The 21910-nt window shown below is 40.9% G+C and overlaps 2 protein-coding genes across 6 annotated transcripts in view; one reads left to right on the forward strand and one right to left on the reverse strand.

Moving 5' to 3' along the window:
* The window catches only part of LOC119905741 (tumor necrosis factor receptor superfamily member 14-like), a 67910-nt gene that overhangs the window by 34698 nt on the left and 11302 nt on the right, over positions 1 to 21910 (forward strand). The window lies entirely within an intron of this gene.
* LOC119905747 (tumor necrosis factor receptor superfamily member 14-like) lies at positions 910 to 20960 on the reverse strand. Of its 2 annotated transcripts, XM_038723046.1 has the most exons (11): positions 20856 to 20960; positions 10067 to 10188; positions 9152 to 9316; positions 7836 to 7973; positions 6374 to 6479; positions 5953 to 6078; positions 4875 to 5030; positions 3721 to 3808; positions 3437 to 3620; positions 3289 to 3352; positions 910 to 1987 (listed from the first exon to the last, which is right to left on the reverse strand). In XM_038723046.1, exons 4-9 carry the CDS (start codon positions 7968 to 7970, stop codon positions 3443 to 3445), a joined length of 789 nt encoding a protein of 262 aa, XP_038578974.1. In that variant the 5' UTR covers positions 7971 to 7973; positions 9152 to 9316; positions 10067 to 10188; positions 20856 to 20960; the 3' UTR covers positions 910 to 1987; positions 3289 to 3352; positions 3437 to 3442. The 2 variants fall into 2 exon arrangements, with proteins under 2 accessions (XP_038578974.1, XP_038578973.1); XM_038723045.1 differs by lacking the exon at positions 9152 to 9316.

Consider the following 21910-nt stretch of genomic DNA (forward strand, 5'->3'; position numbering starts at 1 on the left):
TATATGCTTCCTTTAGGCAATATTATCAGGAAATATTCCATAAGCTTTCATTGTTATGCAGATGATACTCAGTTATATCTATCGATCAAACCAGATGAAACTCATTAGTTAGCTAAACTTCAAATGTGCCTTCAGGATGTTAAAACCTGGATGACCTGTAATTTTCTAATGTTAAACTGAAGTTATTGTTCTGGGGCCTAAGCACCTCCATGACGCATTATCTAAAGATATAGTTTCCCTTGATGGCATCGCCCTGGCCTCCAGCACCACTGTGAGGAATCTTGGAGTTATCTTTGATCAGGACATGCCATTTAAGTCTCACATTAAGCAAATTTCACTGCCTTTTTTCACCTACATAATATTGCGAAAATCAGGAACATCCTGTCTAAAAATGATGCAGAAAAACTAGTCCATGCATTTGTTACTTCTAGGCTGGATTACTGCCATTCCTTATTATCAGGCTGCTCGAAAAAGTCTTAGCTTCTTTGCATTGGCTTCCAGTAAAATCCAGAATAGAATTTAAAATCATTCTTCTTACTTACAAAGCTCTTAATGGTCAGGCACCATCTTATCTTAAAGAGCTCATAGTACCTTACTACCCCACCAGAGCACTGCACTCCCAGAATGCAGGGTTACTTGTGGTTCCTAGAGTCTCCAAAAGTAGACTAGGAGCCAGAGCGTTCAGCTATCAAGCTCCTCTCCTGTGGAACCATTTTCCAGTTTGGGTTAAGGAGGCAGACACCATCTCCACATTTAAGAGTAGGCTTAAGACTTTCCTCTTTGATAAAGCTTATAGTTAAGGCTGGCTCAGGTTAGTCCTGAACCATCCCTTAGTTATGCTGCTATAGGCCTAGACTGCTGGGGGATTTCCTATGATGCACTGAGCTCAAATGGATTGGAGAGACCAAGTTAAGTAATTTAAAGATTATTTAATTAAACAAGGTAATGCTTTGAGTTTTGAGGAGACAGTACTCTTTGTTTACACAAAGAGTTCAGGGCTGTCCTCTGGTGTTCTAGAGTTTCTCACATCAGGGCGTGAAGAGGAGAATATCCTTTGATGTGGGGTAATTAAACAAAGAGGGAGGTCAGTTGCCATGGTTACGTGTGCGGGGGGCAGTTTAGGGTTTCTTGCCCTCTCTTAAAAAGAGTTCTGATAGGCTGTTCAGGAGAAAGAAAATGTCTGATTAGTGTTTCTTTGTCATTTTAACAGTCAGGCACAGAGCCTTGTCTCGGCTGCTGCCAAAAGGTGACCAGTTTTATGATCGAACTGCCCAGAAACAGCCCTTAGGGAAAGCAAACCTTTCACCTCCTCCTTTGGTTGCTTCAGCTGTCTGTTGAGGGTTGATATCTCAAACCCCCTCCTTTTCTTTCTCTCAGGGAGAGAGAAAGACTTTGGGATCTCCAAATTTATTTGATATAAAATGCACAAATCCACACTGGCTCCATAACAACATCCGACTGGATTTCCATTTAACGCCTTGTTAAAACACAGGCTTCCAGGAATTCATGTTCCCCAAAAATTTTGGCATGTGGACTACCTCTCCTCCTACCACACGCTGCTTTGGTGCTTCACCTGTACCCACCTGGAGCTGTACCTGCACACTATCCAGCTTCCCTGCTTTTATCAGTCACCATTTGTCCATCATGTTGCAGTTCAGATTGAATCTTTCTTCTGTTCCAGCTCTTTGTTCTGGTTTATGACAGATGAAGTCCAGTTTCAGTCTGTCTGTGTTCAGATCCAGCCGTAAGCTCTGTGACCACCACAGAAGAAGAAAGAAGCCTACATGTACAGTCACATGAAGATGATTGACTGGAAGTCTGCAGCTTGCTCCACGTTGTTATTCCAGGCTGACTTCAGTCTCTCTACAGTAACATATGTTTGAGATAATGATCCAGACTGTAGACCAGCACTTCTGTAGAGTGTTCAGCTTGTAGCGCCGTGTGCAGGACATTCACCTGGTATTTCTTCTCCATTCACGTTTCTGTTCTGTGAAAATTTGATAAATGAGTGATGTTATTTAATTACTTAGAAGAAAAATCATTCCTACTTCCTACTGTACATAACAGTAAAATGGACTCAGACTGGTTTCTTTTATACAAACACTGCTGGATGCGCATGCAGCCAGGGGGTCAAAGCGCTTTGGTAGCCGGTCAGAAGACTGTAGTAAACAACTGTAATCAACGTAGATTAGGCATTGTTTGTAAATTCTTGTTGACTCAATAATAAACTCTGTTTGTTAGCGTTTCATTTCGCATGTTAATATATCATGTGCAACCGCTCTGCAGGTCAGCGGAACCAGAACTTATGTTGTTCAAGTCAGCTGCTAGCCAAAAAACTAAAGGAAGAATGGAGAAAGAAGGAGAGAGGCGTTCTTTCCACAGCTGTAAGTAACGTTCTGCCATTAGGCCGAGCTGTGTCACACTCAGAGATGCAAAGAACATGGTCTTCTGTTGTAAACTCTGTGCGACCAGCAAAACGCTTTCAACTGTGAACAATTTTGTATTGAAGCATCTGCTAAAGCAGCACAGCAACGTGAAACTTGAGCCTGTGGAAATAAACTCCGGCAGCTAACGTTTCTGCCAGTGAAGTATCCACTCAGCAGGAGAGAGTGGCGTTAATCAACGTTTTGTGTTTTGTAAAAGCACTGAATGCTTCTCTTATAAATGCATTTGCAAAATGTTAGTTCAAAATTTGAGACACTTGCTTGATTTTTCTGATCTCTGACAGTGGCATTAAAAAAAAAAATCATACTCATGGCTGCTGTTATGAACACGCGATTAGTTAAAATCTGGAGGGACCTGCTTTGTTTTTTTAAAATTATTTTTAAATAGCCTATATCCATAGCTTATATGATAGAGCATCCTCTGGTCTGAGAGGCTGCAGTGTTTTCAGTTCGGCTGGTTGTTGACTTTAGGTTAACTATTGTTCCAGTAAAGTGGATTTATTTCTAAAATGCACTGCTGAACAGGCTTCCCGTCACTTTTAAAGATGGGGTGCGATGGTTGAAAGTAATTGTAATGTAACGAGTAATGTGACTATTTACCATTAATACCCAGTAATATGTAAAGTACTAGGGGAGAGCTGGGACAAGCCCACAAAAGTCTGAAATGCCAAACTACCTCGGCACGTACATTGGTTTTTAAATGAGTATAAAGTAACTCATTACAATTTCTGAGTAATTTGTCCAACACTGCTGCTAGATATGCTTTTCTGCCCCATAGTTGCGCACACATCTCTGTGATGACGTTGCACAGAAACCCGTCTATAGTAAAGAGTATAGAACATACCTGTTGGGGATTGTTTGCATCTGATTTCTTCTTGTAATAAAACGTTCCAGTTGTGGAATGTCTTCTGTAATAAAACATTACAAATAAACACCTTAATCAACAACTTAATGATGTGACAGTGTTTTTATTATCTAAATACAAATCATACCTCTGTTTAGACGTCCTTTCTTCTTTTTGACATAGAAAAAAGCAACAAGCCCAATATTAAAATTAATAAACAAAGAATCCCCCCAACAGCAGCACCGATCACAACTCCTGTCCTGTCTGAACTTTGTTCTCCACATTCAGCATCGGTTGAAGCAGTTCCTGCTTTCAGGTTTATTGATTCACATCTGGAATGATAGAGGGACATTTTCACAGGAACATTTGTAGGAAACCATGAATTCACTGCTGCTGGAAGACTTCAGATGTCTGATGTGAAGCTTCTCTTACTGTGTGTGCGGCTGACAGGACGTAAATGTCCCATCTGAAAATGTTCCAACGCTGCAGTCAGAGCACTTTGTGTCTGTGAATGCTGTTCCTGAACAAACACAGATTAGAGATATTGAAACCAGTTCAGTTTTCATATATATATTCATATATATATTCATATAGAGCGATCAGTTTCTTAATGACATCCTTACATTTCATCAGACTGATCTGATGAAATGTAAGGACGGTTTAATTTCAGCGGATTTAAAAAACACGACCCAAAACATAATCTTCCATTTTTTTTATGTTTTAGGAAAAACATTTTTTTTTTGAGGTTTTGACGAGATGTTCATTTTTCTCATAACTACAGAGTGAGATGGGATTTGAATCACTGTAAAGGACAGCAGACTCATAAACAAACCACAGTTTGAGAGAACACTGGAAGTATTCAAACATCTTGAGGTTCAGTGTCATAATGTAATTTAAAATAATATAAAACTACTAGGGCGTTGCGGTAGTACAGTGCTTAGCTTTGTCGCCTCACAGAAAGAAGGTTTTGGGTTCGAACCCTGGTTGCCCTGGCTTTTCTGTGTGGAATCGCACCTTTCGCCCGATGTCAGCTGGGATTGGCTCCAGCCCCCCACGACCCTGTACGCAGGATAAGCGGTTAACAATGGATGGAAGGATGGATGGATAAAACTACTAATATGTTGATGTCAGTTGACAACTGTCAAGAAATGATATAAATTCCACTTTTAAACTTTTCTCTTCTGGCCAGTGTAACATCCACTTCTCTGGGTAACAGTTGTAATCACATGAAAACAAGTTTTTTCCCCAAACAAATGATCCTGACAGAGAATTCTTCTGCTTTGTTAACTCTTAAACTAATGTTGTCCATGTAAATTTTAGAATTCACATTTTCCTAGTTAATCTTTAAGTAATTGATTGATCATCCGAAAGTTCCCTTAACGGCTTCAGGCTGACTGAATCACTCAACTGGTCTGAACAGTTTCTGCAGATTTATGGTGGAGCTTCTGTTCTGCTATCTTGTGGTCAGAAATAACCACTTGCAGCTTTAATGAGGAAGTTGTCATTAAGTTCCGTTTCTCAAAACCTTGGTACATTTAAAACTTAAACTACAGTTAGAAGCTTAAAGTCAGCACGAGGAAACCAACCTTTCTGGCTGATGTATTGTCCTGGTTGACAGCTTGTGTGTCTCTGCGCTGTCATACAGCTGTCCTCTGTAGAGTCCAGACAGTAGAATCCCTCCAGTGGTTCACAAACTGCATCTGATGTTGTTGTACATGACGTCTTTATCTTCAAACCAGAACCTGTCAGCACATACAGAGGTTACATATGGAGATACTACACTTTTAATCTACTAGAGCAACATGCACAGAGGAAAATACAGCTGAAATTAACAGCCTAATACATCGACTGCAAAATAAATGATGTTGAATGTCTTGTAGCTTACTCTTAAATGATCCTTTTGCGACACACAACATTTCTTCACTTAGTATTTCAGAGTATTTCATAACACACAAGGTCTTTGTTTCTGCATGCAGTTCATCACTTTCAGAGCAAAATCAGTAATGTGTAGTAAACTCATCAAAATGAGTCTCTGCTTCTATGCAATGACATTGTCAAACCAATCTTCAACAGTTTCCTTAGCTGTTCCACAGCTTTAACAGTGGAACTTGCAGTAATACGCAAGTTACTGCCTTTGAACTCCAGGCTCTAAGTTTCATTGTGTTATGGCAGAAAATTGTGTCCTTACATTTAATCTTTTATGTATGACTTTTAATATTATTATTATTACTATTGTCGTTATGTCTTATAGATATATATGTATTGTGTCTATCCTTAACCTTTCCTTCTTCTATACTCCTTATGTTAGTCCGTCCACATTTACTAGGTTTAGGTCAGAGCTGTGAGATTATTTTTGTCTTTTCCCTCTCTTGTTGTTCCTTTCCTCTCCTGGGAGAGGCTGGGCGAGGATCTCTGTTCCCCAAAACGTAGAAACCTAGACTGTGTAAATTATGCAAACCTTGCGCGGGGCCAGACGCCCGAAGCGGTCTTAGGCAGGTCTCTGGACCAGCTGTATATGTGTTTTAGTATGTTTCTGTTTATTCTTTTTTATTAATAAATTCTTCAAAGGCAATGGTTGATTGTTACTCAATTATTTGCTCAATCCCTCACCAGCAAGATCAATTTCCACAACACAATGATTTGGAATTATTCCCAGAAGCCTACCTGCAACACAGGTTGAACAGGGGTAACATTGTTTACGTCCAGTCGGCTGATTCATGAAGGTTCCCTCAGTGCAGGGCAGACAGGAAGTAATTGTGAACTCTGTACAATCTGTTTTAACTCGACTTCCTGTTGAAAACAAAAGAACAATTCAATTTCATGTAATATAATGTTTCTATTAAATGAAAAAGTTAAATCTTGGAGGGTAAAGCTCATGTTGTGAGCTTTGCAAAGTGAACTGCTGTCTGCTACAGAGTCACACTGAAGGACTCGCAGATACATGAAACCTGTGAACATAAACAGCACCAACTGTGGGCCCTGATGGAGTGATTGATTCTGGTAATTATTGTTGGTATCTGGCAGTAAAAGAAAAAGACTCCATATTTTAAGTGAAATATCCCTTTAACATTCAGTTGGATCTTACCAGCAGGACAAACATGGCAGCATTCCTCCCCTATCTCATACTCTCCTCGATGACACGGGAGGCTGTGTCTCTGAACTGTGACTCTGAAGACATTCATCACAAGTATCTGTGAAGAGAAAGAAAAAGGGTTTTGTCTCAGTGAAGCCTGGTTGAAATGAAGACAAACTGCAAATCAAATATATTAACATTAGGAGGTCCCATCATTTAACCTTTGCAGGTGAGTGTCACGGCTGTCGCTGTCACTTTTGTGTTTCCCCTTTTCTGTCTCACCTCTACCAAGTAGGCTGTGTCCCTGTGGAAAGAAGACCCGCCTACTTCCTGGTTTCTGGGGTGCTGACTTCAGTCCCACCCATTGGTTCCCTCTGTTCCCGCTCAACCAATGGCTAGTCACCACATTGATTACCTCCTCCTCATAAGGAGAGTCCACCTGTTGCTCGAGGCAGCTTGTCACCGCCTGTTGACTTGTGTACTTTGCTTGTTAGCTGTACATTGTGTGTAGTGGAGAAATTCACTTAGTATTTTTGTTTAATATTGAGTTAGTTTTCCTCAGGTGTAGTGGGTCCTGTGCTCTTTGTGTTCTTTGTAGCAAGAATTAACCCTGTTTAAATATAGATAGGTACAGGCCTCCTTTTGAGGACCTCTTTATTTTAACTTGGTTTGTTGTTTTCGCAGCACCCTCATCCACCCTCCTTTTGTTTATTGTTACCTGTCTGCATCAAAAGTTGCCTTTTTAAGATCTATACCAGTTTTGCCTATATGTTTATGGCCCCCACTCCCCTAGACACCAGCAGGAAGTCACGTGAGAGTTAATGAGGTCATATTTGTGTCATCAGAGTCATAAGAGTGAAGTCATCGTGTGGACCGGCACGTAAAAGGAGAGTTTAAATATTACATTCTTATCATCATTAAGGTGAAGGAACACCAGTGTTTCCCATATGTACTGTAGAATGTATTTTCTCTTTTCACTCAGTGTATTTATTTTGTATTTCTTCATTTCAAAACTGCTTTGAAATGTTTTCTTTTGTGCACAACCCCCCACCTTCATCCTATCACTGGAAAGGAACTTTCCACTGACTTTCCACTTTCCCACTAGTACTATTAAACAGCTCCATCTTCACCTTCACCACATCATCTTTCTTCTGTTACAGAGGTTAACGGCAGAGCAGATGCTCATCACTCAGGAGAGCTGATGAACAGAAAACCAAAATCTTTTTTCTTTTCTTGACACTGAAATGTTTGTCGATGTTAGAGACATTATCATAAAGGAAAACATTTAAACAAAGAAGGAGTAAAGTGATGCATGAACTGCTGCCATGAAAGCTTGCTGTAGTACCAGTCCGCTAGTCCACCACGTGGCACTGTGAGGTTGTTTCCAGTTCAGTTAGGCACATTGCAGAAGTAATGCAGAAATGTTGTAACTAGGCTGTCGGGTTCTTATGCAAGTTGATAAAAATGATTTTACCATCAATGCTGCAGGTGCCAGAGGTTTTCTTCTAAACATCATTTTGTACAGCAGAATCACAGCTTTCATGGGCTGAAGACGTCCTCTCACTGAGATTTGGGATGAAGTGAGAGTAAAATCAGGGGACAGGGACATCACCTGAAAGAAAAAGAAACATATCCATGTAGAGATTACACTAACTGCTAAGCAAACTGTTTATCAGAATCAGAAAAAAGAATCAGAAATCCTTTATTGATCCCCGAGGGGATGTTGCTGTGTCACAGTTGCTTAAGTTGATAATGTAGACATTAAAGAAATAAAAATATAACCTAATTTGCTAAAGTCAATAGACCAGCAAAAACTTCCTGTTCTTTCAGCTGAAACCTGGGTTGAGTTCAGCTCCGACAAAACATAACAAAACGCTTTTTTCAACAGAAACGGTGGTGAATTGAACGCACTGTTGTGCACGCAAGTGCAGTGCACTTTACTGCCTTTTCAACAGAGCTGTGTTTACATACTTGTCGCACCTGATTGGGTCACACCTCTGACACGACAACTAAACATTCCTTGAAGCCCGTTGTGCAACGTTACAAATTTCCTTGCAATAAAACTTGTCAATCAATCCAAAAATGTTGCAAACTGGTGCAAAACATTTTGAGGATGAACTCGCCTCTGTTCTTTAAACCAGGTCTATCTCAGAAACTCCACCGTCAGGCTAAGCCAATCAGAGGCAGAGAAAGGGCCGGTCACGCCTTCTTCATAGTAGAATTTGCAAATTCGCAAAGTTTGGTACAGATTTGAGCATGTACTGTACAGTGAAGTTACAACTTCCTGTTTCATGGCGAATCATTGATTTCAAACGCCACGCCATGGACACACATAGTAGCCTAATGATTCATTCAAACAACAATTAACTGATTAATTTTGTTCTTATAACATTTTAGAGATTTTAATATACATTTTTGGTTTTGATTTTCACTGATTGGGGTTTACAGTAGCTAGTAGCGCTGAATGTGCGTTACACCCCATCATGCAGACTCTGTGCAGGTGGGTTCAGCTCTCACTGAGTGAACACTACGGCTGGGACCCAAGACGGCCTCCGAGACCTGCAGAGACCAGTTGAAAGACAGGGAATACATGATCGGGGTTGGTTTTCCTGCTGGGTTCGGCTCTTGGCCCCCCGGGCCTGAATCAGCTAGGACAGCCAGCTGCCCGGCTAACCGAGCTAACTAGCTACAGATGCAGACAGAAACAGTCAGTAACGTCAGCCGTTTGTGGTTTATCAAACTGTAATGTCAAAATCCAATGGAAATCTATCTGTTCCTGAAGAAACTCACACTGGTACTATATTCCCTGTTGGTCTCTGTGTTCGGTCCCGTTCATGCCATTTTTACTAGGAGGCTGCTGAGCTCGGTTTCGTTGACTGCTCGCTCAGCTCTGATTCTGGTGCCCAATCCCGGCACCGCTCGCTGATGTTATCCTGGCCTGAAAACCTCCAGTGCCTGAGTAGAGGTGTAACGTTAAATACAATACAGTCCTCAGGTGCTCCGTGCTCCCAGTCTGGGCTGAGTCAGCTATGACCACTACGCTAACTGAGCTAATTAGTTAACAGCAGCTAGTTAGCTGCAGTGGTTACTTTAGCAACAAGAAAGACTTTCTGTTCATCAGCAAACTCCATAAATCACAGAGAGTTGAGGCAGAGCAGCCGCGGGACACGGGGAACTTTAATGTTAATTTTGTGACACCCAACAGTGTTGCCTTTGTAGACAGCGGAGGACGCAGAAAGCGAGGCAGCTGACAGAGCAGCTACTATAGAACTAAAACTGACAGATTGTGCAATGTAGCACGATACTAATGATCAAACTGAAAAGGCAGATCGTGGAGACATTTTAATCGTCCACGATCTAATATCGCCCACGCCTAGTTTGAGCTTAAATGATGGTTTGCTGTTGTGTATGGGTGTGAATTTTGGGCAGTTTTACTCTAGAAGACTTGGTGATTCATGACTACAAAAGTTGTTTTGTGGTATGGGGCTCCCATGAACTAGTGTAATAACATGTCATGAATTTGATTTCTCATCATCTACAGACTGCAGAAAGTTAAACAAGCATTGTAAGATTTTAGTTCTGCGCTGTACTGGTTTACTTTACAACATGGAATTGTATAATTCACATCTTTAATAAGCTTACTTACTGTCTTTAACTAGGCTTTAAGTTTCTACTAATGATGAGAAAATATTAATAGAAATCTACCTGCAACACAGTTCGTACAGGCAAAACATTGTTTATGTCCAGTAGGCTGATTCATGAAAGTTCCCTCAGTGCAGGGCAGGAAGTAGTCGTGAACTCTGTACAATCCATTTCATCTCGACTTCCTGTTGAAAAGAAAACAACAATTTAATTTCATGCAATATGTTTATATTAAATAAATCCTGGTGGCTAAAGTGCCTGTTGGTAGTTCTCAGCTGGGAGAGCTTGTTCTGCAGCAGGGCCGGGATGACACCGGAGACAGCTGATCAGCACAGTGATTCAGGGTGGATGGGGAGACAGAGTCCGGCCCAGCGGCTTTGCGAGGTTTCTGCCTCATGAACAGTCTGTTGACATCCCTCTCTGAGATGGAGAGAGGGGTTAGGTAGAGCTACCCGCCTTTAAGGATGGTTCACAGTTGTCTTCACAGAAGCTGATGTAGGACATCACACCCTCTGTATACTCATCCAGACTATTGGTAGCAGTCCTGAAACATCCCAGTCAGAACAGTCCAAAGACACCTGAAGGTCCTCTACAGCTTCACTGGTCCACTGCTTAGAAGTCCTCACCACAGGTTTACGGAGCTTTAATTTCTGCCTGTATGAAGGAATTAAGTGGACCATAACGTGGTCACCAAGAACAATAACTAAGTGTGTCCGGGAATGTCCGCTCTACCAACAGAGAGCTCTGTGTCGCGGTCCGCTCTATAGAGTTGGAATCCAGCCAGCTTAAGTGCGTAGTCCGGTATCGATCCACAAAGCCACATCTCTGTGAAGCACAGAACAGAAGTCTCTGTTTTCCCCACCAGTAGCCGAAAGTTTGTCCAGTTTATTGCACAGCGAGCGCACATCAGAGAGAAATATTCCCGGTAGCAGCGTCCTCTTCGTTGCAGTCGCACCAGCTTACTGTAGCTCCTCCTTTGGCGTTTTACCAAATAAACAACGGAGAGTGAAGCCTTGACCAGAATGTCCAATTCATAGTTTTCACATGACGTCACATTCCAAGGAAAACGCTCCCTTGGAGGGCAAAAATGAAGTTATTTTCCGCTGCCTGCCGACCAGTAAGCAACAACAAGCTGTTACTTTGAGTTGCTGGAAATGCTAGATGGTTGTTGTGCTTTCGGATTCACTAATCGAGGAGGAGAGACTGGGGTGTGTTAGGTGAGGTATTCCCCACAAGGTAAACGGTAAACTGATGGTTTTTAACGGTAGAAATGCGGCGGCGGATGCTGTAATGTTATATGGATCAGATATGCCCAACACTTGCAGTTTGTGTTTCTTTTTCTCAAGTTGAAAGGTGATCCAAATAAAATTTGACTGCTTTTGTGGGAGTCACTGTGTGAGCCGCTGTGTTGGTCTGTTGTTTTGCCCTCCAGCTGCCCGCGCATGTCACGTGACTGAAAACTATCAATAATTCAACTGATGACACGTGAAAAGTCCGAATTAAATCCGCTGGTGTTGTTCCCCTGATGTTTAAGAGCTCTTCTCTGGTGAAAGAGCTCCGGGTATCACAACAGAATGCAAAGTTAACAAACGTAAACAAAACAGAGTGAACCAAAATACTATACGACTGCCCTGGCAGCGCCATCTTGCACCAAATCAACAAAGTAGCCTACACGGAGATAAACTAGGACATGGAGATAGGCTGGACATTTTCTCACAAGTTGGGATTGGTATCATTAGAATTTTATTGATACACTCTTATTACCCTCTTTACTAAACAAATGCCTTTTAAAAATATATTCTTAAAAATAATTTATTATAATTAAATGTTTCTAGAGCTCAACAGGATTTACAACAGCAAAGTCACTAATATCTCAGTGGAAACAAATCTAAAATGTCATTAAAATAAATCATTTCCTGACATCAACATACTTAGCGAAGTAAAGAAAGAATGATGAACTCAGTCCCCATCAGTCCTTTCCCATGTCCTCCTCCTGCTGAGTTTAGGCACCTTATATGTGCCATATTCTCATGTACGTGGTAAAATAAGCTAAACAGTTATAAAAACAGACATCTTTCACTCTAGCTTGTTTGTAACAATTAGCTTAAGCTGAGCTAGCGCTGTGCTTGTGTAAAACCAGAGCAGATTAAAATATCGAGTTTTACATGTTTATGCTAAACAGGTGTATTGATAAAGTATTGTCTCTTTACTCTCAAAGGTTTCATTGCACCATGTACTTAGACTAAAGACCGTAGCTGTCGTCAACTTCGGTAACATCAGCTGATCTGTTGGCTGACTTCGCTCCGTGTGTGTGTGCGTATGTGGAGTGGAGGAGCTCTGCAGGGGAGAGGGGAGAAGCTGCAGGTCGGGCAGCAGGGGCGATTTTAGAAAAATAATACAATTATTTATTATTATTTTCTTATTATTTTCCTCTAATGTTAGTAAGAGAAGGGACAACCAATTAGCCTGCAGTTTCATGTGGCTTTACTTACATTAAACGGGTTTAATATCCCTAAATGCTTACATTTTTCAGTTTCTAATGTTTTACTGATCCGTGACGTGGCTGATCGACCGGTCAGCAGCAGCGGAACGGGGTATGTGCGTTTAACAATCTGGGCCAAACTAAAACTTTCAATATTGAGGGGGGATACGAGCGGACCCACCACATTTTGAAATTACTGATTTTGTCTCCACTACTTTTTAAAGCAATTGTTAAAAATGTTCTGAAATATAGCTTGCACCAAGAAAGTTATATATTTGTAATTTAACAAATGAAAATGCTTTGAGAAAGGTTCATTTGCACAGTAAGAAAACATGCAATGCAATATACCTTCCCCTCCAAAAGTATTGGAACAGTAAGGCAAATTTCTTGTTTTTTTTGTTCACTGAAGACATTTGGGTTTAAGATCAAAAGATGAGTATGAGACAAGAGTTCAGAATTTCAGCTCTAATTTCCTGGTATTCACATCTAGATGTGTTAAACTACTAAGGACATATCACCCTTTGTTTGAACCCACCCATTTTTCAAGTGAGCAAAACTATTGGAACATGTGACTGACAGATGTTTCTTGTACTACGAAGGGAGTTCAACCTACTCAGAGTTAACTCGGGGTTATCAGGCAAACTCAGGCTTGACAAATTCTGACCGCCTAAACGGTACTACGAAGGTGGATAAGATGTTGGTTAGTTGAGTCCATGTTAACTCGCTATTAACTTAATAGGAGTTTTTTTTATTTCTCCAGAGGAACGCACGTTGGTAGTGTCAGGAAATTATGACTATAATAGACAAATTAACAGCTAAATCTAATGTCGTGGTGGACGACAAAGCAAGGGGGGCTCCAGTAAATTGTAATTAATTTCACAGTGTTCGTATTGTAGATCAAATCTTTATTAGCCTATGTATTTTATGGGCTCATCTTTTATGTGTAATATGAATAAAGTTGTAAAGGTCCAACTGCACATAAGGTCCATTTTAATAGAAAAAAAAAGGAGCCAGCGGGGAGAGAGGGGGAATAATCCCAGACAGAATTTAATTTCCAAGATTAATCTACAAGTAAAAAAATTCTCTGACATTATAGTCAAACATTAATGAGAGAAACTGGCCGGCCAGCTGGCGTAATCGATTACGTAAATACTGCATCCGGTGTGGGACAGTCTAAGGGGGCTTTCACACCTACCTCGTTTGGTCCGGGCTTTCGGACTTTTCAGTTTGGTCCGAACCAAATTTGCAGGTGTGAAACCTCCTCCGGACCAAAGAGACGGAATTTGGTCCGACCAAAAGAGGTAGTCTCGGTCCGGATCAACCTTAACCATGGTTCGGTTCGTTTCTGGTGTGAAAGCATTTTTTGGATGGTTCGGACTTTCAGACTATTTAGCCTGCAGGAAGTTCGGCGGTTGCTGTTTAAACTGGAAACAAATAAATGCACGGAGAAATGCATCTATAATACAGCTGGATTTTCGAGACTAGCACACTGTATATAGCTGTTGTCAAGATCGATGCACGCCAGCACGCACTTGTGCACACACGCCCCCCCGCCACAGTTACACTGTCATTCTGTAGGAAACACTGCAATGTAGTGGCAAATATGAATATGTAAATTTTTTATTCATTCATTCTTGTCAAAGCTCCCCGCTGAACTGTTTAATAAACAAAATCAATGTCAAGTAACCTACAGGGAGACACAGCCAACGTAGATGATGACGGACAGGACGCAGGTCTCTCATGTAAAGTCCTTTAGTGCGGTCGCAGAATTACAGTGTGAAACCAAACCAAAACTAACCGAATGTATCAAAATGTATCAAAACATGAACTTTGGTTTGGACCTTGGTGCGGACTTTCAGGTGTGAAAGCCCCTTAAGTTTTCATCCTTGGTTCGAAACCTATAAAGACTGCATTTCCTGTTAAAGAGGATAAACCAACATGAAGACCAGAGAGCTGTCTATGGGAGAAAAGCAAGCCATTGTCAAGCTGAGAAAGGAAGGAAAATCAATCAGAGCCATTGGACAAACATTGGGCATAGCAAGCACAGCAATCTGTGCTGAATGTCCTGAAAAAGAAAGAAACTACTGGTGTTCTGAGCAACAGACGTCCAACAGGTCGGCCAAGGAAAACAACAGTAGTTGATGACAGAAATATGGTGAGAGCTGTGAAGAAAAATCCCTAAACATCAGTAAGTGACATCAGCAACGACCTCCACAGTGCAGGGGTGAAGGTACCACTGTTCGCAGAAGACTCAGAGAGCAGAAACCACAAGATGCAAACCACTCATCAGCAGTAAGAATCGGAAGGCCAGATTGAAATTTGCAGAGAAGTACAGAGATGAGCCGCAAAAGTTCTGCAACACAATCTTATGGACTGATGAGACCAAGATTAATCTCTAGCAAAGTGATGGAAAGGCCAAAGTGTGGAGAGAGAAAGGAAATGCTTATGATCCAAAGCATACAAGCTCCTCTGTGAATCATGGTGGAGGTGATGTCATGGCTTGGGCGTGCATGTCTGCTTCTGGAACAGGCTCATTAATATTTATTGATGATGTAACTGATGATGGTAGCAGCAGAATGAATTTAGAAGTGGACAGAAACATTTTGTCTGCCAATTTACAGAGAAATGCATTGAAACTAATCGGGAGGACATTTATCATGCAGCAGGACAATGAGCCAAAGCACACTGCCAACAAAACAAAGGACTTCATCAGGGGGAAAAAGTGGAAGGTTTTAGACTGGCCAAGTTAATCAGCTGACTTTAACCCAACAGAGCTGCATTTCACTTCCTTAAGAGGAGACTGAAGGGAGAAACACCCCGAAACAAACAAGAACTGAAAGAAGCTGCGGTAAAAGCCTGGAATAGCATCACAAATGAAGAATGCATCAGTTTAGTGATGTCGATGGGTCGCAGGCTTGAGGCAGTTATTGCAAGCAAGGGTTATGCCACCAAATATTAAATGTTATTTACTTTAAGATTATTTGTTCCTTTACTTTTGCTCACCCAAGAATGCTGGGGGTCTAATACAAATGCTGAAACGTCCTGAGTTTGTTTAACACATCTAGATGTGAATACCAGGAAATAAAAGCTGAAATTCTGAACTCTTGTCTCATACTAGACAAGAGTTCAGAATCTTTTGATCTTAAACCCAAATGTCTTCAGTGAACAACAAAAACAGAGGAATTTGCCTCACCGTTCCAATACTTTTGGAAGGGACTGTAGTTTTCCCTCATATTAGAAAAGACATTTCCACCGTAAATTGGAGCAGAAAATGTCTCCAGAATGTAGGAAATTACGAGTTTAATGCTCAAAATCTTCTGGGGGAGGACCCCCACACCAGTGCATATATTTTTGCATCAAATATCTAATCTAAATAGTGTTAAAAATCTTTTGCAGCATCACGTCTCATTACTCAAATGTACCATCACAGCCCTCATCTGAGCCCTTATGTCCGTTCCGCTTTTCAACACAAAGTGACGCCCTTGACTGACCCGCTCCGCTCTGCACCAGCTCCTCTCTAGTAGACCTACTTATACTCAGCACCAATTAGTGAACATGTTTGCAAGGCATTGTATGCATGCTACTAGGGCTGCAGCTAACGATGATTTTACTATTCAAAGCTTCTGTAGATTATTTCAATAATTCATCGATGCGTTGTTTAAGAAGTACTTTTGCTTGGCGGAGCCCCCCCTCCGGTAACGGGATCAACCCTGTGCACCTTTATAGGTGATAGATATTTATTGGTCTTTTCAATTCACACTACGTGACTGATCATGACAGGGGGTTACACACTACACGAGCTGACAGCGGCTGTGTCACCTGACTCTGGTCTCCAAACCACGTTTTGTCAAGAAAACACACGTGAAATGAGAAATGAGCGATCCTGCACACGAAACAGCTGTTGTTTGTTATTATAAAGATGGCAATTATAAAGACAAAGAATCTTGGTGAAGGATGGATTAGTACACGCAGGTAGCAGGAAACGTCTGAGCTACAGAGAGAGCTGGAAGTGAGTGAAAAGGTGCAGCTCACCGCCCCCCTGTTAATTCTTGACTGTGAGATTCCAACTCGCAGCCCAAAAAAGAACAACAAAGAACTGACATTTTCAGCTGAGGTCTGCGGCTTACTTTGGCTTCAACAATCAATCATGATTTCAGTTAAATGCTAAAGTTGCTGTTACCTTGTCTGTGGTCCGCTGGCAGAACACGGGTGCTTTCTGATCGGGTGCCGTCGTGCTGTTGCCGAGGCGACATTTTTACGGTGGACGGACGGTAACATTAGAGTTGCTGTTTTCTTGCATGTTGTTTTTATTAATCGATTTAATTGATAAATCGTTTCAGCACCACCAGGTTCCATTCTCATTAGGGGCTGAGCACCCCTAAGGGTCTGAGCCTCGCCCCTGTCAGGTGAGAGATTCTGATAGTATGATTTTTGTATTACTCAGGGTAACCAAAGTTATTGTGTTTTCTTATATTGACCTGTGATGTAGTTGTTGATTTATCATTTATTAAACTAGACCTGATGTGTGTGTTTTTTGGAGAGGTGCAGCTGACAGCTTGTTGTTTGTCAGAGAAAGGAAGATCGACCCAGAGCTCTGTAAGCTTTACTCATTTACTTGTAATAAAACTGATTAACTTGGACCAAAAACATCTTCTCCTATTGCTTCATGAAAGAACACGCAGGACCAAGGACTACACATAGTTTAAAAAGGGTCATTTAAAGTCACGGTCCAACACAGGCAGTCCTTATTGTTGAGCCCTGGATCGGCGGTTTTTGGTATAGCGCATTAGGGCAACGATTGGTCGACGTAATCGACGACGTCGATTATAAATACGTCAACATGAAATTTCATTGTTGACGCGTCTTTACAAAGATGCTGTTTAAGGCAGAGATAGCAATTTTCTGATTAAGAACATTTCTGGTTGTTCATTTCTAGCTGCAATGCACTACAGGAAGTGCTGGGGGCAGTATCGCTTCTGCCATGACTGCTTGACTGTAAGACTACTCACGAAGAAGAAGCATTCATGTGAGAAGCGGAAACCAACAGAGAAAGAGGCTAACAGCAGAACGTTTTTTTGTATGCTATTTCGTCACTAAATACACTTTTGAGAGATTTGAGGTGAGAAATCAACTGTGAAGAACTTGAATATTGGAAGTTTTACAAAAGTTGATGGCGAATCAAAAGTGTGCTCAAATGTTTCGGGGTTGAGAAGCTACACAAGCGCTCGTGAGGTTAGTCGTGCCAGCCGGCCGGCCAGTCACACCCACAGAGCCCTCTGGTCCCAGTTACTCAGCCACTGCAGCAGCAACAACAGAGGAAAGGCCACAACTATAAGATAGTTTCAATGATCGTACCGCTGCTATTCTGTCGTTACAATCTCAGTACATTAATGGTCATTTTAAAGTAAAGCAAGGAACATCTGGCTCGTGATGTAGCCTACAGAACATTCTCCACTTATAAAACTTACAAGCACATTAGAAAAATAAATTACAGAAAGAGTATGAAAAGGGACTGTTGCTTTATTCTAAATGGACCTTAAATTGTTAGTGTACAGTTGTGGTTTTAGTACTTGATTTTAAATCTTTGTTATAAAGTTAAAAGTTAAAGTTAAAACCTACTTGGCAATAAATCAGATTATGAGTTTATTGTTTTGGGTTATAAAACCTGGCTGTTATCTTTGAGCAGCCTCTTCACAGTTCTTTGCATTCTTGGTTTTGAGGTCTCATGGATGATGCTGGCTAAGAGAACGCTCCTTTAGTTGCTAGCAAACACGTTAAGAGCAACAGTAAATCAGTGAATTATAGTATCCTATGCTCTTGTCTTCTTCACTGTTTTCCCCTGGTGTTGATACTGTTATCATTCTAAATAGTAAACCTTGTTCACATAATGGTAACATTAGCTAGTTCGGCTGTGTGTTGAAGATCAGTAATTCCCTTGAAAGATATTAGTTCAATGGTTTAATTAGGGGTGACATAATGAAATAATCGTGACTAGTCGACTAATCGAATAAATGATTAACAGATTAGTGAACTACAAAAATAATCATTATTTGCAGCCTTACACAGCATGTGAGTTTCACATGCTATCGTTAGCTATCGTTAGCTACTCCCACTAGTTTACTTATGTTGTCATATATAAGATGGATGCTAGGCCACATGGAGATTGCCTCTGGGCCGGATGTGGCCCACGGGCCACCAACTGGATAGGGCTGGTGTAGGCTATTTGGGACAATGTAGATAAAACAAACACGGAGCTGCAGGAGGGGGTAATATTCTGAGAAAAACTCTACATTTCCGAGAATAAAGTCGTAAATTTACAAGAAAATTTTGGCAGTATCAGTAGCAGTATAATGGGCATTTGTGTAGTGAATTGTGGAATGAGTCTGGCTAAGTTAGGTGTAGGTGCAGCTCTGTCCACAGTGACAGAGGGACACTGAGGTGGTCTGCTATTACTGTGAAGTGAAATAAGTCAGTGAAAACAAGAGGTTTTCTTTTCACATCCATCTAAAACTGGTTAAATTCAGATAAAAAAAATTTTTGATTTTAACGCCAATCTGAATTGTGCAGAAATAGACATTATTAAGGGCTGTAAGTTTTAAAACCTCCATCAAATAGCTCTGGTCTTCACTGAGGGATATTCTGATGTGGTCTGCTATCACTGTGAAGTGAAATGATTAAATGGAAACAGAAGATTTTCTCCAAACATCGGTCTGAATTTCGTAAGCATTCTGTGAAAATTGTATTCTTTAGATACTTGTGTTGTCTTAAGCATTTCTTTCATTATCATTAATTCAATCATTTCGGCCACACCGATTACATTGGGCCTTTCCGAAACTAGACCCTCGCCACTTCCACTCCGACATGGAGTGAACTCTGGTCAGAGTCACCCTCACAGCCAAATCGAGCTCCCTAACCCGCGTACGGTTTAAATATAGCGGACAACTCTCTCCCCAGCGTAAATAGGATGTGACGTTACAGCTGCACTCGCTGCTATAACATGTGTATCAAATAAACAACAGTGGTATTAAGATTCAGGATATTGATGTTGAGGAAAAGTGTGTTTTTTGCAATAACGAAACTGAAAGCATTTGTCATTCATTTTGTGTTTGTGTGAATATTTCTTTAAGAACATGACTTTAGATATTTACAAAAATAAATATTATCTTTTATGAAAAGATTGATATTCAGTGTAAAGACAAGACCATTTTTGAACCTCTTTAACTTAGCCTGTATGAAAAATGTTACACTCACAAATACACCATTTCAATATAAATCATACATTATATGAAGCATTATAGGCTATAGTCTGGAGAATTAAATAATAAAGACTTAGGCCAACTATTTTTCTTTAATGCCTTTGTTGCTTGTTATGTAGCCTAATCTCCTGTGTATGAATACGGTTCAATAAAACAACCTTTGTATTGTCTATCAGTCGAGATCATTTTTTTTATTAACACAATTTAACCTTTGGGCTACGTTTCCGACCTGTGAATGGTGATATGAAATGTTAGTGTAGTTTAGGAAGTTAAAAATCCTACATGTTAACCGGCAAAGTCACGGGAACGCAAATTGAAAGAAAGGTCCCCCATCTTGCAGCAAAGGGTGTTACACACCTTCAACAAGCTAGAATCGGTGCTGACTCCGCATCAGAGGGTTTAACAACCCACTACCTGTCTGCCCTCATTGGTTTGGGATGGCACTCAATGGGGCGGAGTAGCAAGCAGTTCCGGAAAGGCCCATTGTGTTCAGCAGAAGCTCACTTTTAATTTGAAATAAAACAGCAGAAAAACAGACTGGCTTGACTGCTGGGAAAGACCTCGTGACAGGAATCTGGTGTGTAGGCCTACACTGGAACTTTATCTGATGGACTTTGACTCGACAGTGAATTTCACAGCCGATGTTTAATCCGAATTTAAAAACACATTTTAAAAGATTTTAGAGTTGCTAGCCTAACTTTAAATGCAGGCATGAAAGGGCAAAAAATTTCGCCTTCAGGAACGAGGTTAATCAAGGAAACTTGTAACGTTAGACTACATTTCAGGAAACGCTCCTTCTACTGGCTCTTACAAAACACTGATGTCTCTAAACTGTTAACTAGATTTCAGATCATCTAGCATCTGATAACCTGACACAGACGATAAATGTTATATCGTTTTAAACAGTATTTTGCCTCAGAAAGCATTATAATATCTGGAAGTCTTTGCTTGAGAACTCGACAAACTTTGGTTTCACTTTAAATAAATAACCCCGATCCAGAACATCTGGACCACACAGCGGAGTTTCAGCAGTAAGACAACAACAGCTGGCTTCTACAGCATTATACCTGGACTTCGTTCCCTCTTTTCTGAAAATATAAACGGCTCGACTTACCTGTTGCAGTCCAATAAATCTCCGAAAACGAAAAGCGGCCTGCGGTGGGAGCGCGCGCAGTTAGGGGCCGTCTGCAAAGTGCAATAAGATCTACTTTAATTGTAATAACTTTTGTTTCTCAACATAGAAATCTCAAACCAGTGTTATGCAGCTGCTGCTGTGTAATTTTAAGGGTGGTCGCTGTCTATATCAGCAGTGGTTTGAAATTTCTATGTTGAAAAACAAAAATTATTCACTTAAAATGGATTGTATGTGCACTGCAGACGGTCCCTAACTAGAAGGGATACATTTATTTTGTTGTCGTGAAAACGGATGTACAAATCTAAGAGGACACAAACCAGGGCTGTGTTTCTATAGAATTCTGTCCGATAAAGAAAACCCCGAGAGGAGGAGATTTGGATTTGTGCCATTAAACATAACGTTACTTTTTCTCCTGGGAGGGCAAACAATGTCAACCGTCCAAATATACACGTATTTGCAACGAACACTTGATCAAAGGTAAGCCCAAGTAACGTTAAACTCAAGTAGCCTACATAAAGTGTTGAACAGTTGTGCGCAACCCCATCAACGCATCCGGATGTCAAGCAAGACTTCAGTCAGTTATCTCTCCTTAGCCTCTTTGACAGGCACATTAAATTTAAGAAAGCGAACACTGTTGTCCATACACATGCGCTACATAGAGCGTAGTGACATCACATCAGGGCGTAACAAGTTTTACTACCGTCCCTAGCAAAAATCATGTGGCCCAGATCTGTAAAACGGACCCGGGCCGGTGTCCTTTAGCACAACGGGCCAATGCACTGGGCCAGCTCCATTTATTAGTTCTGGCCTGGATTCACACCACCTCTGGCCTCTTTCATAACCTTGATCTATACCCACAAAACATATACAAAAATATGATTTTTTTTGTTAAAGCGATAGTTAAAATTTTTACCATCAGATGTTGTGCATGACTCACCAAGTGCTATGGATCCTACTACTAGATAACAGTGAAAGTATACCCTTTCTGTCTGAGAAGCCAAAGGGTTACTGGGATAGTTTCAACCACAGAACTT

Source organism: Micropterus salmoides, unplaced genomic scaffold (genome assembly GCF_014851395.1).
Source record: "Micropterus salmoides isolate LMB-PRFRI ecotype aquatic unplaced genomic scaffold, ASM1485139v1 Ms_hic_scaffold_16, whole genome shotgun sequence".
NCBI classification, from domain to species: Eukaryota; Metazoa; Chordata; class Actinopteri; order Centrarchiformes; family Centrarchidae; genus Micropterus; species Micropterus salmoides.

Bases quoted from the DNA above. Each gene is read 5' to 3' on its own strand.
- LOC119905747 (XM_038723045.1), bottom strand. From the start codon at position 7,970: ATGTCCCTGTCCCCTGATTTTACTCTCACTTCATCCCAAATCTCAGTG. The intron at 3,809-4,874 runs GTTGGTTTCCTC...GTGTTTGTTCAG, and splicing joins ACAATACATCAGCCAGAAAG to GAACAGCATTCACAGACACA. The intron at 3,621-3,720 runs GTAAGAGAAGCT...CTATCATTCCAG, and splicing joins TCCTGTCAGCCGCACACACA to ATGTGAATCAATAAACCTGA.